Below are 18,236 nucleotides of genomic sequence, written 5' to 3'. Positions count from 1 at the left end.
GAGAAAACCCAGGTTGATGAAAGAGAGTAGTTGGTACGTACCCTGGTACACACCACCTTCCCATTAAAACACTGACAGGTGTTGCAGTCCTCATCCCACTTTGCTCCTTCAGCGGTCAGACGACCGTTCACCGAACACGGCCTCTGTGTCACTGAAACACAAACACATAAAACAATCACTACGATGAAGGCTCTGACTGAGTTAACCAGCCTACCTTCCTGACTGACTGAGTTAACCAGACTGACTGAGTTAACCAGTCTACCTTCCTGACTGACTGAGTTAACCAGACTGACTGAGTTAACCAGCCTACCTTCCTGACTGACTGAGTTAACCAGCCTACCTTCCTGACTGACTGAGTTAACCAGCCTACCTTCCTGACTGACTGAGTTAACCAGCCTACCTTCCTGACTGACTGAGTTAACCAGTCTACCTTCCTGACTGACTGAGTTAACCAGTCTACCTTCCTGACTGACTGAGTTAACCAGTCTACCTTCCTGACTGACTGAGTTAACCAGCCTACCTTCCTGACTGACTGAGTTAACCAGTCTACCTTCCTGACTGACTGAGTTAACCAGCCTACCTTCCTGACTGACTGAGTTAACCAGACTGACTGAGTTAACCAGTCTACCTTCCTGACTGACTGAGTTAACCAGACTGACTGAGTTAACCAGTCTACCTTCCTGACTGACTGAGTTAACCAGCCTACCTTCCTGACTGACTGAGTTAACCAAACTGACTGAGTTAACCAGCCTACCTTCCTGACTGACTGAGTTAACCAGACTGACTGAGTTAACCAGTCTACCTTCCTGACTGACTGAGTTAACCAGACTGACTGAGTTAACCAGTCTACCTTCCTGACTGACTGAGTTAACCAGACTGACTGAGTTAACCAGCCTACCTTCCTGACTGACTGACTGACTTAACCAGCCTACCTTCCAGACTGACTGAGTTAACCAGCCTACCTTCCCGACTGACTGAGTTAACCAGCCTACCTTCCTGACTGACTGAGTTAACCAGACTGACTGAGTTAACCAGTCTACCTTCCTGACTGACTGAGTTAACCAGACTGACTGAGTTAACCAGCCTACCTTCCTGACTGACTGACTTAACCAGCCTACCTTCCAGACTGACTGAGTTAACCAGCCTACCTTCCCGACTGACTGAGTTAACCAGACTGACTGAGTTAACCAGCCTACCTTCCTGACTGACTGACTGAGTTAACCAGCCTACCTTCCTGACTGACTGACTGAGTTAACCAGCCTACCTTCCTGACTGACTGACTGAGTTAACCAGCCTACCTTCCTGACTGACTGACTTAACCAGCCTACCTTCCTGACTGACTGACTGAGTTAACCAGCCTACCTTCCAGACTGACTGACTGACTTAACCAGCCTCCCTTCCAGACTGACTGACTGACTTAACCAGCCTCCCTTCCAGACTGACTGACTGAGTTAACCAGCCTACCTTCCTGACTGACTGACTGAGTTAACCAGCCTACCTTCCTGACTGACTGACTGACTTAACCAGCCTACCTTCCTGACTGACTGACTGAGTTAACCAGCCAACCTTCCAGACTGACTGACTGAGTTAACCAGCCTACCTTCCTGACTGACTGACTGAGTTAACCAGCCTACCTTCCAGACTGACTGACTGAGTTAACCAGCCTACCTTCCTGACTGACTGACTGAGTTAACCAGCCTACCTTCCTGACTGACTGACTGAGTTAACCAGCCTACCTTCCTGACTGACTGACTGAGTTAACCAGCCTACCTTCCTGACTGACTGAGTTAACCAGCCTACCTTCCCGACTGACTGACTTAACCAGCCTCCCTTCCAGACTGACTTAACCAGCCTACCTTCCAGACTGACTGACTGAGTTAACCAGCCTACCTTCCAGACTGACTGACTGACTGACTTAACCAGCCTACCTTCCAGACTGACTGACTGAGTTAACCAGCCAACCTTCCAGACTGACTGACTGAGTTAACCAGCCTACCTTCCAGACTGACTGACTGAGTTAACCAGCCTACCTTCCAGACTGACTGACTGAGTTAACCAGCCTACCTTCCTGACTGACTGACTGAGTTAACCAGCCTACCTTCCTGACTGACTGACTGACTTAACCAGCCTACCTTCCTGACTGACTGACTGAGTTAACCAGCCTACCTTCCTGACTGACTGACTGACTTAACCAGCCTACCTTCCTGACTGACTGAGTTAACCAGCCTACCTTCCCGACTGACTGACTTAACCAGCCTACCTTCCTGATTGACTGACTGACTTAACCAGCCTACCTTCCTGACTGACTGAGTTAACCAGCCTACCTTCCTGACTGACTGAGTTAACCAGCCTACCTTCCAGACTGACTGAGTTAACCAGCCTACCTTCCAGACTGACTAAGTTAACCAGCCTACCTTCCTGACTGACTGACTGAGTTAACCAGCCTACCTTCCAGACTGACTGAGTTAACCAGCCTACCTTCCCGACTGACTGAGTTAGTCAGCCTACCTTCCTTCCTGACTGACTGAGTTAACCAGCCTACCTTCCTGACTGACTGACTGACTTAACCAGCCTACCTTCCTGACTGACTGACTGACTTAACCAGCCTACCTTCCTGACTGACTGACTTAACCAGCCTACCTTCCAGACTGACTGAGTTAACCAGCCTACCTTCCAGACTGACTGAGTTAACCAGCCTACCTTCCTGACTGACTGAGTTAACCAGCCTACCTTCCAGACTGACTGAGTTAACCAGCCTACCTTCCAGACTGACTGAGTTAACCAGCCTACCTTCCAGACTGACTGAGTTAACCAGCCTACCTTCCTGACTGACTGAGTTAACCAGCCTACCTTCCTGACTGACTGACTGACTGACTTAACCAGCCTACCTTCCAGACTGACTGAGTTAACCAGCCTACCTTCCAGACTGACTGAGTTAACCAGCCTACCTTCCAGACTGACTGACTGACTGACTGACTTAACCAGCCTACCTTCCAGACTGACTGAGTTAACCAGCCTACCTTCCTGACTGACTGAGTTAACCAGCCTACCTTCCTGACTGACTGAGTTAACCAGCCTACCTTCCAGACTGACTGACTGACTTAACCAGCCTACCTTCCTGACTGACTGAGTTAACCAGCCTACCTTCCAGACTGACTGACTGACTGACTTAACCAGCCTACCTTCCTGACTGACTGAGTTAACCAGCCTACCTTCCTGACTGACTGAGTTAACCAGCCTACCTTCCAGACTGACTGACTCTGTTAACCAGTCTACCTTCCAGACTGACTGACTCTGTTAACCAGCCTACCTTCCAGACTGACTGACTGAGTTAACCAGCCTACCTTCCTGACAGCGTGGCCCAGCTCTGTCTTGGGGACACAGGCAGCGGTAGCCATTAATCTCATCAATACAGCTGGAACCAAAGATACAGGGAGAGGACTGGCACTCGTTGATATCTAAAACACACACACAGGAGAGAATAAAACAGGGGTCAGGAACACTCTCGTTATGATCAACAAAGACAGTTGGATTTGTGTGCTGACTTTTCAAATTACAGCCTTTAGAGCGCAAACAGTCAACAACAGACCAGCAAACAGTCAACAACAGACCAGCAAACAGTCAACAACAGACCAGCAAACAGTCAACAACAGACTAGCAAACAGTCACCAACAGACTAGCAAACAGTCAACAACAGACTAGCAAACAGTCACCAACAGACCAGCAAACAGTCAACAACAGGTCCTTCTGTGGTCCTTCTGTAGCTCAGTTGGTAGAGCATGGCGCTTGTAACGCCAGGGTAGTGGGTTCGATCCCCGGGACCACCCATACGTAGAATGTATGCACACATGACTGTAAGTCGCTTTGGATAAAAGCGTCTGCTAAATGGCATATATTATTATTATTATAACAGACCAGCAAACAGTCAACAACAGACCAGCAAACAGTCAACAGTCAACAACAGACCAGCAAACAGTCAACAACAGACCAGCAAACAGTCAACAGTCAACAACAGACCAGCAAACAGTCAACAGTCAACAACAGACCAGCAAACAGTCAACAACAGACCAGCAAACAGTCAACAACAGACCAGCAAACAGTCAACAACAGACCAGCAAACAGTCAACAACAGACCAGCAAACAGTCAACAACAGACCAGCAAACAGTCAACAACAGACCAGCAAACAGTCAACAACAGACCAGCAAACAGTCATCAACAGACCAGCAAACAGTCATCAACAGACCAGCAAACAGTCAACAACAGACCAGCAAACAGTCAACAACAGACCAGCAAACAGTCAACAACAGACCAGCAAACAGTCAACAACAGACCAGCAAACAGTCAACAACAGACTAGCAAACAGTCAACAACAGACTAGCAAACAGTCAACAACAGACTAGCAAACAGTCAACAACAGACTAGCAAACAGTCAACAACAGACTAGCAAACAGTCAACAACAGACTAGCAAACAGTCAACAACAGACTAGCAAACAGTCAACAACAGACTAGCAAACAGTCAACAACAGACTAGCAAACAGTCAACAACAGACCAGCAAACAGTCAACAACAGACCAGCAAACAGTCAACAACAGACTAGCAAACAGTCAACAACAGACTAGCACACAGTCAACAACAGACTAGCAAACAGTCAACAACAGACCAGCAAACAGTCAACAACAGACTAGCAAACCGTCTCTAAATCAGCCCAGATGTATTATCGATCTCCCCTCCTCCTCCTACACCAGACCCAGGATCTCCCCTCCTCCTCCTACACCAGACCCAGGATCTCTCCTCCTACACCAGACCCAGGATCTCTCCTCCTACACCAGACCCAGGATCTCTCCTCCTACACCAGACCCAGGATCTCTCCTCCTCCACCAGACCCAGGATCTCCCCTCCTCCACCAGACCCAGGATCTCCCCTCCTCCACCAGACCCAGGATCTCCCCTCCTCCACCAGACCCAGGATCTCCCCTCCTCCACCAGACCCAGGATCTCCCCTCCTCCACCAGACCCAGGATCTCCCCTCCTCCACCAGACCCAGGATCTCCCCTCCTCCACCAGACCCAGGATCTCCCCTCCTCCACCAGACCCAGGATCTCCCCTCCTCCACCAGACCCAGGATCTCCCCCCTCCACCACACCAGACCCAGGATCTCCCCTCCTACACCAGACCCAGGATCTCCCCTCCTCCACCAGACCCCTCCTCCTCCACCAGACCCAGGATCTCCCCTCCTCCTCCTACACCAGACCCAGGATCTCCCCTCCTCCACCAGACCCAGGCTCTCCCCTCCTCCTCCTCCTACACCAGACCCAGGATCTCCCCTCCTCCACCAGACCCAGGATCTCCCCTCCTCCACCAGACCCAGGATCTCCCCTCCTCCTCCTCCTACACCAGACCCAGGATCTCCCCTCCCCCTCCTACACCAGACCCAGGATCTCCCCTCCCTCCTACACCAGACCCCTCCTCCTCCTACACCAGACCCAGGATCTCCTCTCCTCCTCCTACACCAGACCCCTCCTCCTCCTACACCAGACCCAGGATCTCCCCTCCTCCTCCTCCTACACCAGACCCAGGATCTCCCCTCCTCCTCCTCCTACACCAGACCCAGGATCTCCCCTCCTCCTCCTCCTACACCAGACCCAGGATCTCCCCTCCTCCTCCTCCTACACCAGACCCAGGATCTCCCCTCCTCCTCCTCCTCCACCAGACCCAGGATCTCCCCTCCTACACCAGACCCCTCCTCCTACACCAGACCCAGGATCCCCTCCTCCTCCTCCTCCTACACCAGACCCAGGATCTCCCCCCTCCTCCTCCTCCTCCACCAGACCCAGGATCTCCCCTCCTCCTCCTCCTACACCAGACCCAGGATCTCCCCTCCTCCTCCTCCTACACCAGACCCAGGATCTCCCCCTCCTCCTCCTCCTACACCAGACCCAGGATCTCCCCTCCTCCTCCTACACCAGACCCAGGATCTCCCCTCCTCCTCCTACACCAGACCCAGGATCTCCCCTCCTCCTCCTACACCAGACCCAGGATCTCCCCTCCTCCTCCACCAGACCCAGGATCTCCCCTCCTCCTCCACCAGACCCAGGATCTCCCACCAGACCCCTCCTCCTCCTACACCAGACCCAGGATCCCCCTCCTCCTCCTCCACCAGACCCAGGATCTCCCCTCCTCCTCCACCAGACCCAGGATCTCCCCTCCTCCACCAGACCCAGGATCTCCCCCCTCCTCCACCAGACCCAGGATCTCCCCCTCCTCCACCAGACCCAGGATCTCCCCCCTCCTCCACCAGACCCAGGATCTCCCCTCCTCCACCAGACCCAGGATCTCCCCTCCTCCACCAGACCCAGGATCTCCCCTCCTCCACCAGACCCAGGATCTCCCCTCCTCCACCAGACCCAGGATCTCCCCTCCTCCACCAGACCCAGGATCTCCCCTCCTCCACCAGACCCAGGATCTCCCCTCCTCCACCAGACCCAGGATCTCCCCTCCTCCACCAGACCCAGGATCTCCCCTCCTCCACCAGACCCAGGATCTCCCCTCCTCCTCCCCTCCTACACCAGACCCAGGATCTCCCCTCCTCCTCCTCCTACACCAGACCCAGGATCTCCCCTCCTCCTCCTACACCAGACCCAGGATCTCCCCTCCTCCACCAGACCCAGGCTCTCCCCTCCTCCTCCTACACCAGACCCAGGATCTCCCCTCCTCCACCAGACCCAGGATCTCCCCTCCGTCCTACACCAGACCCAGGATCTCCCCTCCTCCTCCTCCTACACCAGACCCAGGATCTCCCCTCCTCCTCCTCCACCAGACCCAGGATCTCCCCTCCTCCACCAGACCCAGGATCTCCCCTCCTCCTCCTCCTACACCAGACCCAGGATCTCCCCCCCTCCTCCACCAGACCCAGGATCTCCCCTCCTCCACCAGACCCAGGATCTCCCCTCCTCCTCCTCCTACACCAGACCCAGGATCTCCCCTCCTCCACCAGACCCAGGATCTCCCCTCCGTCCTACACCAGACCCAGGATCTCCCCTCCTCCTCCTCCACCAGACCCAGGATCTCCCCTCCTCCACCAGACCCAGGATCTCCCCTCCCTCTACATTAGAGCCAGGATCATTAGCAGCATGTAGAGAGCTGCAGGCTGGACCTGCAGAACAGCCTTGTGAACAGACAGGAGGAATGTAGAAACCATCTGAAAGTCTTTAAGAGGGAAAACAATCTGAGTAATCAGAGAGCACCGCTATGTGTGGGTGTGTGTAAAACAACACTGTTGGTTGATTAGCTGTTGGCCTCGTAAGCCAGTCTGCCCCAGTGTGTGTGTGTGTGTGTGTGTGTGTGTGTGTGTGTGTGTGTGTGTGTGTGATCCAGAGCCCAACAGTGACAGTGACAAGGCCAAGATCGAGGCTGGCCCGGTGGGGCCGGAAATGGCCCGATGCACAAAGCTTCGATAATTAGCCGGCTAGACTGTCCCATCACCCATGTTCCCACTCCTCATACCCGGGGGGAGAGAGGCAGGGGGGGAGAGAGTGAGGGAAGATGGTGAGGCAGGGTGAAGAGGGGTGAGGCAGGGGTGGGAGAGAGTGAGGGAAGATGGGTGAGGGAAGATGGGTGAGGCAGGGGGGGAGAGAGTGAGGGAAGATGGGTGAGGCAGGGGGGGAGAGAGTGAGGGAAGATGGATGAGGCAGGGGGGGAGAGAGTGAGGGAAGATGGGTGAGGCAGGGGGGAGAGAGTGAGGGAAGATGGGTGAGGCAGGGGGGAGAGAGTGAGGGAAGATGGGTGAGGCAGGGTGAAGAGGAGTGAGGGAAGATGGGTGAGGCAGGGTGAAGAGGGGTGAGGCAGGGTGAAGAGGGGTGAGGGAAGATGGGTGAGGCAGGGTGAAGAGGGGTGAGGGAAGTTGGGTGAGGCAGGGTGAAGAGGGGTGAGGGAAGATGGGTGAGGCAGGGGAGAGAGAGGATGGGTGAGGCAGGGGAGAGAGAGGATGGGTGAGGCAGGGGAGAGAGAGGATGGGTGAGGCAGGGAGAGAGAGGATGGGTGAGGCAGGGGAGAGAGAGGATGGGTGAGGCAGGGGAGAGAGAGTATAGGTAGTGTCAATACGTACTGATCCTGCAGTCTGGCCCAGCGAAGCCTGGAGCACATTCACATCGATACCAGTTATCACCATCTACACAGGTCCCACTGTTATAACTAGAGAGGAGAGAGAGGTCAGTTATTCACATCTATACCAGTTATCACCATCTACACTGTTATAACTAGAGGAGAGAGAGCGAGAATGAGGGAAGGAGAGAGAATGAGGGAAGGAGAGAGAATGAGGGAAGGAGAGAGAGAGAGAGAGAGAATGAGGGAAGGAGAGAGAGAGAGAGAGAATGAGGGAAGAGAGAGAGAGAGAGAGAGAGAGAGAATGAGGGAAAGGAGAGAGAGAGAGAATGAGGGAAAGAGAGAGAGAGAGAGAGAATGAGGGAAGGAAGAGAGAGAGAGAGAGAATGAGGGAAGAGAGAGAGAGAGAGAATGAGGGAAGGAGAGAGAGAGAGAATGAGGGAAGGAGAGAGAGAGAGAATGAGGGAAGGAGAGAGAGAGAGAATGAGGGAAGGAGAGAGAGAGAGAATGAGGGAAGGAGAGAGAGAGAGAGAGAGAGAGAATGAGGGGAGAGAGAGAGAGAGAAAATGAGGGGAGAGAGAGAGAGAGAATGGGGAAGGAGAGAGAGAGAGAGAGAATGAGGGAAGGAGAGAGAGAGAATGAGGGAAGGAGAGAGAGAGAATGAGGGAAGGAGAGAGAGAGAGAGAATGAGGTCCGTAATCACCATCTACGTCCCACTTTGGTTTCAGTTCAACAGGAAAACATTTAAGTCAGTCTACCCTGAGTCTCTCTGTCTGCATCCCAAATGGTACCCTGTTCCCTACGAAGTCCACCGTGGGTCCTGGTCAGACGCAGTCGTGTAGGGAACAGTATGTAGTGGATAGGGTGCCATTTGGGCCTCAGACTAGGCAGGAGGACATCCATGATAACTACACCACCATTATTACACATTCTATTGAATGATGGAATTTCCCCTTCCTACAACCATCCACTTCTCACTGCGTCTCAAATGCCACCCTATATAGTGCACTACTTTAGACCAGAGCCCTATGCCACCCTATATAGTGCACTACTTTAGACCAGAGCCCTATGCCACCCTATATAGTGCCCTACTTGGGACCAGAGCCCTATGCCACCCTATATAGTGCCCTACTTGGGACCAGAGCCCTATGCCACCCTATATAGTGCACTACTTGGGACTAGAGCCCTATGCCATCCTATATAGTGCCCTACTTTAGACCAGAGCCCTATGCCACCCTATATAGTGCCCTACTTGGGACCAGAGCCCTATGCCACCCTATATAGTGCACTACTTGGGACCAGAGCCCTATGCCACATTATATAGTGCACTACTTGGGACCAGAGCCCTATGCCACCCTATATAGTGCACTACTTTAGACCAGAGCCCTATGCCACCCTATATAGTGCACTACATTAGACCAGAGCCTTATGGCACCCTATCCACTGCATAGTGCACTACTTTAGACCAGAGCCCTATGGCACCCTAAACCCCTATATAGTGCACTACTTTAAACCAGAGCCCCATGGCACCCTATCCACTACATAGTGCACTACTTCAGACCAGAGCCCTATGCCACCCTATATAGTGCACAACCTTAGACCAGAGCTCCATATGTCCTGGTCTAAAGTAGTGCCCCACATAGGGAACAGGGTGCCATTTTGGATTAATTTCTAAAGTGTTCTGGTCTCCTTTAAAATGAGCAGATTAATATTTCTGTGATTCTCAGCCAGCTCCAACTACCTGAGGTTACACACACATGATCGGACGGAGCACTGAGTGAACAACGAGCTGTGGGTGAGGCTGAACGTACCCTAGGAATGACACAGAGACAGAGACACAGAGGTGAAGATGGAAGGAAATGAGAGAAGGGTGTGTCGGTGAGAAGGAGAGAGACAGAGAGAAAGTGAGAGAGAAAGCCTACAGGTGAGAAACTAACTGCAGTACAAATCTGGGTTCAAATACTATTCAACATTATTTCAAATACTTTAGCTGGGCTTGAATGAGCGTCGGATAGTACTGGAACCCAGGCACCCTGTCATGTTCTGTTCACGCTTGTTTGACTATAGAAAATGTTTAGCTTCCACTTACCATGGGTGTGGGTTGCAGTCGTTGGTATCTGAGAGAGAGAGAGAGAGAGAGAGACAGAGAGAGAGACAGAGAGAGACAGAGAGAGAGACAGAGAGAGAGACAGAGAGAGAGACAGAGAGAGAGACAGAGAGAGAGACAGAGAGAGAGAGAGAGAGAGAGAGAGAGAGAGACAGAGAGAGAGAGAGAGAGACAGAGGGAGACAGAGGGAGACAGAGGGAGACAGAGGGAGACAGAGGGAGACAGAGGGAGACAGAGAGAGAGACAGAGAGAGAGACAGAGAGAGAGAGAGAGAGACAGAGGGAGAGACAGAGGGAGACAGAGGGAGACAGAGGGAGACAGAGGGAGACAGAGGGAGACAGAGAGGGAGACAGAGAGGGAGACAGAGAGGGAGACAGAGAGGGAGACAGAGAGAGAGAGACAGATTGTGTTATTTTTTTCACATGTGAGCAGAGAAAAGACAACTATCATGTCCGGAGGGGTGTTTTTAAGTCTCTGTTTCGTTATTAACTCCACAGAACAAACAGTGTCACCTCTCACCCCTTACAGGGGAAACGGCATCACTACCCCCTAATGTGCAGCAGGTAGTCTGGTGATTAAGAACATTGGGTCAGTAACCAACCAAGTCGCTGGTTCGAATCCCTGAGTCGGCAATGTGAAAAGATCTGCCGTTCTACCCTTGAGGGAAGTGGTTAACAACCTCTCTGATTCAGAGGGGTTGGGTTGAATGCAGAAGACACATTTCGGGTGGAATACATTGTAGTACAACTGACTAGGTATCCCCTTTCCCCCGTACCCCTCTACCCTCAGACCCTCAGACCATCAGCTCCGTCATAAATCGTTTTGGAGAAAGTGTGTGTGTGTGTGTCAGCCTGGGGATCACGTGGAAGTCAGCAGAAAGGGAGAGATTAAAAAAGGGAGAGCAAAGGAGGGAGGGAGAGAGAGCAAAGGAGGGAGGGAGAGAGAGCAAAGGAGGGAGGGAGAGAGAGCAAGGGAGGGAGGGAGAGAGAGCAAAGGAGGGAGGGAGAGAGAGCAAAGGAGGGAGGGAGAGCAAAGGAGGGAGAGAGCAAAGGAGGGAGGGAGAGAGCAAAGGAGGGAGGGAGAGAGCAAAGGAGGGAGAGGGAGGGAGGGAGAGAGCGAGCAAAGGAGGGAGAGGGAGGGAGCAAAGGAGGGAGGGAGAGCAAAGGAGGGAGAGGGAGGGAGGGAGCAAAGGAGGGAGGGAGAGCAAAGGAGGGGGAGAACAAAGGAGGGAGGGAGAGAGCAAAGGAGGGAGGGAGAGAGCAAAGGAGGGAGGGAGAGAGCAAAGGAGGGAGAGGGAGGGAGGGAGAGAGCGAGCAAAGGAGGGAGAGGGAGGGAGGGAGAGCAAAGGAGGGAGAGGGAGGGAGCAAAGGGGAGAGCAAAGGAGGGAGGGAGAGCAAAGGAGGGAGGGAGAGCGAGCGAGCAAAGGAGGGAGGGAGAGGGAGCGAGCAAAGGAGGGAGAGAGAGGGAGCGAGCAAAGGAGGGAGAGAGAGGGAGCGAGCAAAGGAGGGAGAGAGAGGGAGCGAGCAAAGGAGGGAGAGAGAGGGAGCGAGCAAAGGAGGGAGGGAGAGGGAGCGAGCAAAGGAGGGAGGGAGAGGGAGCGAGCAAAGGAGGGAGGGAGAGGGAGCGAGCAAAGGAGGGAGGGAGAGGGAGCGAGCAAAGGAGGGAGGGAGAGGGAGCGAGCAAAGGAGGGAGGGAGAGGGAGCGAGCAAAGGAGGGAGGGAGAGAGAGCGAGCAAAGGAGGGAGGGAGAGAGAGCGAGCAAAGGAGGGAGGGAGAGAGAGCGAGCAAAGGAGGGAGGGAGAGAGAGCGAGCAAAGGAGGGAGGGAGAGAGAGCGAGCAAAGGAGGGAGGGAGAGAGAGCGAGCAAAGGAGGGAGGGAGAGAGAGCGAGCAAAGGAGGGAGAGGGAGAGAGAGCGAGCAAAGGAGGGAGGGAGAGAGAGCGAGCAAAGGAGGGAGGGAGAGAGAGCGAGCAAAGGAGGGAGGGAGAGAGAGCGAGCAAAGGAGGGAGGGAGAGAGAGCGAGCAAAGGAGGGAGGGAGAGAGAGCGAGCAAAGGAGGGAGGGAGAGAGAGCGAGCAAAGGAGGGAGGGAGAGAGAGCGAGCAAAGGAGGGAGGGAGAGAGAGCGAGCAAAGGAGGGAGGGAGAGAGAGCGAGCAAAGGAGGGAGGGAGAGAGAGCGAGCAAAGGAGGGAGGAGAGAGAGCGAGCAAAGGAGGGAGGGGAGAGAGAGCGAGCAAAGGAGGGAGGGAGAGAGAGCGAGCAAAGGAGGGAGGGAGAGAGCGAGCAAAGGAGGGAGGAGAGAGAGAGCGAGCAAAGGAGGGAGGGAGAGAGAGCGAGCAAAGGAGGGAGGGAGAGAGAGGAGCAAAGGAGGGAGGGAGAGAGAGCGAGCAAAGGAGGGAGGGAGAGAGAGCGAGCAAAGGAGGGAGGGAGAGAGAGCGAGCAAAGGAGGGAGGGGAGAGAGAGCGAGCAAAGGAGGAGGGAGAGAGAGCGAGCAAAGGAGGGAGGGAGAGAGAGCGAGCAAAGGAGGGAGGGAGAGAGAGCGAGCAAAGGAGGGAGGGAGAGAGAGCGAGCAAAGGAGGGAGGGAGAGAGAGCGAGCAAAGGAGGGAGGGAGAGAGAGCGAGCAAAGGAGGGAGGGAGAGAGAGCGAGCAAAGGAGGGGAGAGAGAGCGAGCAAAGGAGGGAGAGAGAGCGAGCAAAGGAGGGAGAGAGAGCGAGCAAAGGAGGGAGAGAGAGCGAGCAAAGGAGGGAGAGAGAGCGAGCAAAGGAGGGAGAGAGAGCAAGCAAAGGAGGGAGAGAGAGCGAGCAAAGGAGGGAGCGAGAGCGAGCAAAGGAGGGAGCGAGAGCGAGCAAAGGAGGGAGCGAGAGCGAGCAAAGGAGGGAGAGTAAAGGAGGGAGAGAGGGAGAGAGCGAGAGAGCGAGCAAAGGAGGGAGGGAGGGAGAGAGCAAAGGAGGGAGGGAGGGAGAGAGCAAAGGAGGGAGGGAGGGAGAGAGCAAAGGAGGGAGGGAGGGAGAGAGCAAAGGAGGGAGAGAGCGAGAGAGCAAAGGAGGGAGAGAGCGAAAGAGCAAAGGAGGGAGAGAGCGAGAGAGCAAAGGAGGGAGAGAGCGAGCAAACGAGGGAGGGAGAGAGCAAAGGAGGGAGAGAGAGAGCAAAGGAGGAGAGAGAGAGAGAGCAAAGGAGGGAGAGAGAGAGAGCAAAGGAGGGAGAGAGAGAGAGCAAAGGAGGGAGAGAGAGAGAGCAAAGGAGGGAGAGAGAGAGAGCAAAGGAGGGAGAGAGAGAGCAAAGGAGGGAGAGAGAGAGCAAAGGAGGGAGAGGGAGAGAGCAAAGGAGGGAGAGGGAGAGCAAAGGAGGGAGAGGGAGAGTAAAGGAGGGAGAGGGAGAGTAAAGGAGGGAGAGGGAGGGAGAGAGAGTAAAGGAGGGAGGGAGAGTAAAGGAGGGAGAGAGAGTAAAGGAGGGAGAGAGAGTAAAGGAGGGAGGGAGAGTAAAGGAGGGAGGGAGAGTGAAGGAGGGAGGGAGAGTAAAGGAGGGAGGGAGAGTAAAGGAGGGAGGGAGAGTAAAGGAGGGAGGGAGAGTAAAGGAGGGAGGGAGAGTAAAGGAGGGAGGGAGAGTAAAGGAGGGAGGGAGAGTAAAGGAGGGAGGGAGAGTAAAGGAGGGAGGGAGAGTAAAGGAGGGAGGGAGAGCAAAGGAGGGAGGGAGAGCAAAGGAGGGAGGGAGAGCAAAGGAGGGAGGGAGAGCAAAGGAGGGAGGGAGAGCAAAGGAGGGAGGGAGAGCAAAGGAGGGAGGGAGAGTAAAGGAGGGAGGGAGAGTAAAGGAGGGAGGGAGCAAAAGAGGGAGGGAGAGTAAAGGAGGGAGGGAGCAAAGGAGGGAGGGAGAGCAAAGGAGGGAGGGAGAGCAAAGGAGGGAGGGAGGGAGGGGTGTAGAACTAGTAGACATGTCACAGTTTGGACAGGAATGCACAGAGGGGGGAAAGGGGAGAACATCTGTCTCAACTTCCCTCCTTTTAACCTTCCCCTCCACCTCTCATGGCCAACAGCCTCAAGCGTCCAGCCAGAGAATAATAATAAGAAAAAGGTACGGCGGAGAGAGAGACAAAGACAGACAGAGAAAGAAAGACAGACAGAGAAAGAAAGACAGACAGAGAAAGAAAGACAGACAGAGAAAGAAAGACAGACAGACAGAGAAAGAAAGAAAGACAGAGAAAGAAAGAAAGAAAGACAGAGAAAGAAAGAAAGAAAGACAGAGAAAGAAAGAAAGAAAGACAGAGAAAGAAAGAAAGAAAGAAAGAAAGAAAGAAAGACAGAGAGAAAGAAAGAAAGACAGAGAAAGAAAGAAAGACAGAGAAAGAAAAAGAAAGACAGAGAAAGAAAGAAAGACAGAGAAAGAAAGAAAGAAAGAAAGACAGAGAAAGAAAGAGAGAGAAAGACAGAGAAAGAAAGAAAGAAAGAAAGACAGAGAAAGAAAGCAAAAGACAGAGAAAGAAAGAAAGACAGAGAAAGAAAGAAAGACAGAAAGAAAGAAAGACAGAGAAAGACAGAAAGACAGAGAAAGACAGAAAGACAGAGAAAGACAGAGAAAGAGAGAAAGACAGAGAAAGACAGAGAAAGACAGAGAAAGACAGAGAAAGACAGAGAGAGACAGAGAAAGACAGAGAGACAGAGAAAGACAGAGAGACAGAGAGAGACAGAGAGAGACAGAGAGAGACAGAGAGACAGACAGAGAGACAGAGAGAGAGAGAGAGAGAGAGAGACAGAGAGAGAGAGACAGAGAGAGAGACAGAGAGAGAGAGACAGAGAGAGAGAGAGAGAGAGAGAGAGAGAGAGAGAGAGAGAGAGAGAGAGAGAGAGAGAGAGAGAGAGAGAGAGAGAGAGAGAGACAGAGAGAGAGAGACAGAGAGAGAGAGACAGAGAGAGAGAGACAGAGAGAGAGAGACAGAGAGAGAGACAGAGAGAGAGAGACAGAGAGAGAGACAGAGAGAGAGACAGAGAGAGAGACAGAGAGAGAGAGAGAGAGAGAGACAGAGAGAGAGAGACAGAGAGACAGAGAGAGAGACAGAGAGAGAGAGAGACAGAGAGACAGAGAGACAGAGAGAGAGACAGAGAGAGAGACAGAGAGAGAGACAGAGAGAGAGACAGAGAGAGAGACAGAGAGAGACAGAGAGAGAGACAGAGAGAGAGACAGAGAGAGACAGAGAGAGAGAGAGAGAGAGAGACAGAGAGAGACAGAGAGAGAGAACAGTGGATGTGAACACGGCAGTGTGACTCCGGTTGTATTTAGACATCCTATGCAGGACTGTGGATAAAAGTGTATTCTGAAATGTCATTGTACACTCACTCTGTTTACAGGTGTCTCCTTCCCAGCCCTCCTTGCAGACGCAGGTGAAGGAGTCCCCGCTGGTCACACAGGTTCCCCCGTACTCACAGGGGTTAGGAAGACAGCTGCTATTCTTAGCTAGGAGAGGAAAGAGGGAGCAGTTGGTTTCGAGTTGTCAGACAGGTTCTCCCGTACTCCCAGGGGTTAGGAAGACATCTCCCGAGGAGAGGAGAGACACCGAAACTAAGATTGACAGAGGAACACAACTCGACTGCTTCCCCTCTGCCTTGTGTTGTGGTTTCTGGGGATCCACTTGCGTGCTCTCCAAATAGATTATCAGAGAGATCAGGGCTTTTTAAGGACGCAACTCAACACTCACCAGAGACGGGAGGAGGAGGGGTAAAGGAGAGAATGTCTCTATAACCCCCCGGGAACCATATGTATCAAGCATCAGTCTCTATAACCCCCTGGGAACCATATGGATCAAGCATCAGTCTCTATAACCCCCTGGGAACCATATGGATCAAGCATCAGTCTCTATAACCTCCTGGGAACCATATGGATCAAGCATCAGTCTCTATAACCCCCTGGGAACCATATGGATCAAGCATCAGTCTCTATAACCCCTGGGAACCATATGGATCAAGCATCAGTCTCTATAACCCCCTGGGAACCATATGGATCAAGCATCAGTCTCTATAACCTCCTGGGAACCATATGGATCAAGCATCAGTCTCTATAACCCCCTGGGAACCATATGGATCAAGCATCAGTCTCTATAACCTCCTGGGAACCATATGGATCAAGCATCAGTCTCTATAACCTCCTGGGAACCATATGGATCAAGCATCAGTCTCTATAACCTCCTGGGAACCATGTGGATCAAGCATCAGTCTCTATAACCCCCTGGGAACCATATGGATCAAGCATCAGTCTCTATAACCTCCTGGGAACCATATGGATCAAGCATCAGTCTCTATAACCCCCTGGGAACCATATGGATCAAGCATCAGTCTCTATAACCCCCTGGGAACCATATGGATCAAGCATCAGCCTCTATAACCCCCTGGAAACCATATGGATCAAGCATCAGTCTCTATAACCTCCTGGGAACCATATGGGCATCAGCCTCTATAACCCCTGGGAACCATATGGATCAAGCATCAGTCTCTATAACCTCCTGGGAACCATATGGATCAAGCATCAGTCTCTATAACCTCCTGGGAACCATATGGATCAAGCATCAGTCTCTATAACCTCCTGGGAACCATATGGATCAAGCATCAGTCTCTATAACCCCCTGGGAACCATATGGATCAAGCATCAGCCTCTATAACCCCCTGGAAACCATATGGATCAAGCATCAGTCTCTATAACCTCCTGGGAACCATATGGATCAAGCATCAGTCTCTATAACCTCCTGGGAACCATATGGATCAAGCATCAGTCTCTAACCTCCTGGGAACCATATGGATCAAGCATCAGTCTCTATAACCCCCTGGGAACCATATGGATCAAGCATCAGTCTCTATAACCCCCTGGGGACCATATGGATCAAGCATCAATCAAGCATCAGTCTCTATAACCCCCTGGGAACAATATGTATCAAGCATCAGTCTCTATAACCCCCTGGGAACAATATGTATCAAGCATCAGTCTCTATAACCCCCTGGGAACCATATGGATCAAGCATCAGTCTCAATAACCCCCTGGGAACCATATGTATCAAGCATCAGTCTCAATAACCCCCTGGGAACCATATGGATCAAGCATCAGTCTCAATAACCCCCTGGGAACCATATGGATCAAGCATCAATCAAGCATCAGTCTCTATAACCCCCTGGGAACCATATGGATCAAGCATCAGTCTCTATAACCCCCTGGGAACCATATGTACCAAGCATCAATCAAGCATCAGTCTCTATAACCCCCTGGGAACCATATGTATCAAGCATCAGTCTCTATAACCCCCTGGGAACCATATGGATCAAGCATCAGTCTATAACCCCCTGGGAACCATATGGATCAAGCATCAGTCCCTATAACCCCCTGGGAACCATATGGACCAAGCATCAATCAAGCATCAGTCTCTATAACCCCCTGGGAACCATATCTATCAAGCATCAGTCTCTATAACCCCCTGGGAACCATATGGATCAAGCATCAGTCTCTATAACCCCCTGGGAACCATATGGATCAAGCATCAATCTCTATAACCCCCTGGGAACCATATGGATCAAGCATCAGTCTCTATAACCCCCTGGGAACCATATGGATCAAGCATCAGTCTCTATAACCCCCTGGGAACCATATGGATCAAGCATCAATCAAGCATCAGTCTCTATAACCCCCTGGGAACCATATGGATCAAGCATCAGTCTCTATAACCCCCTGGGAACCATATGGATCAAGCATCAGTCTATATAACCTCCTGGGAACCATATGGATCAAGCATCAGTCTCTATAACCCCCTGGAAACCATATGGATCAAGCATCAGTCTCTAACCCCCCGGGAACCATATGGATCAAGCATCAGTCTCTATAACCCCCGGGAACCATATGGATCAAGCATCAGTCTCTATAACCCCCAGGAACCATATGGATCAAGCATCAGTCTCTAACCCCCCAGGAACCATATGGATCAAGCATCAGTCTCTATAACCCCCGGGAACCATATGGATCAAGCATCAGTCTCTATAACCCCCCAGGAACCATATGGATCAAGC

General features: G+C 52.4%; 1 protein-coding gene across 3 annotated transcripts in view; it reads right to left on the bottom strand.

The window, feature by feature from the left end:
* The window catches only part of jag1b (jagged canonical Notch ligand 1b), a 132,916-nt gene that overhangs the window by 26,246 nt on the left and 88,434 nt on the right, over positions 1 to 18,236 (bottom strand). For all 3 annotated transcript variants that reach the window (XM_052496089.1, XM_052496081.1, XM_052496086.1), the window contains exons 18-22: positions 15,532 to 15,648; positions 10,191 to 10,218; positions 8,106 to 8,191; positions 3,345 to 3,458; positions 42 to 151 (exon numbers count right to left, since the gene is read on the bottom strand). In XM_052496089.1, coding sequence (XP_052352049.1) covers positions 42 to 151; positions 3,345 to 3,458; positions 8,106 to 8,191; positions 10,191 to 10,218; positions 15,532 to 15,648 — 455 coding nt within the window. The remainder of the gene's footprint in view (positions 1 to 41; positions 152 to 3,344; positions 3,459 to 8,105; positions 8,192 to 10,190; positions 10,219 to 15,531; positions 15,649 to 18,236) is intronic.

This window comes from Oncorhynchus keta, chromosome 3 (genome assembly GCF_023373465.1).
Source record: "Oncorhynchus keta strain PuntledgeMale-10-30-2019 chromosome 3, Oket_V2, whole genome shotgun sequence".
Classification (NCBI taxonomy): Eukaryota; Metazoa; Chordata; class Actinopteri; order Salmoniformes; family Salmonidae; genus Oncorhynchus; species Oncorhynchus keta.
The sequence above is the reverse complement of the archived record's forward strand: the minus strand, read 5'-3'. Positions and strand labels throughout refer to the sequence as shown.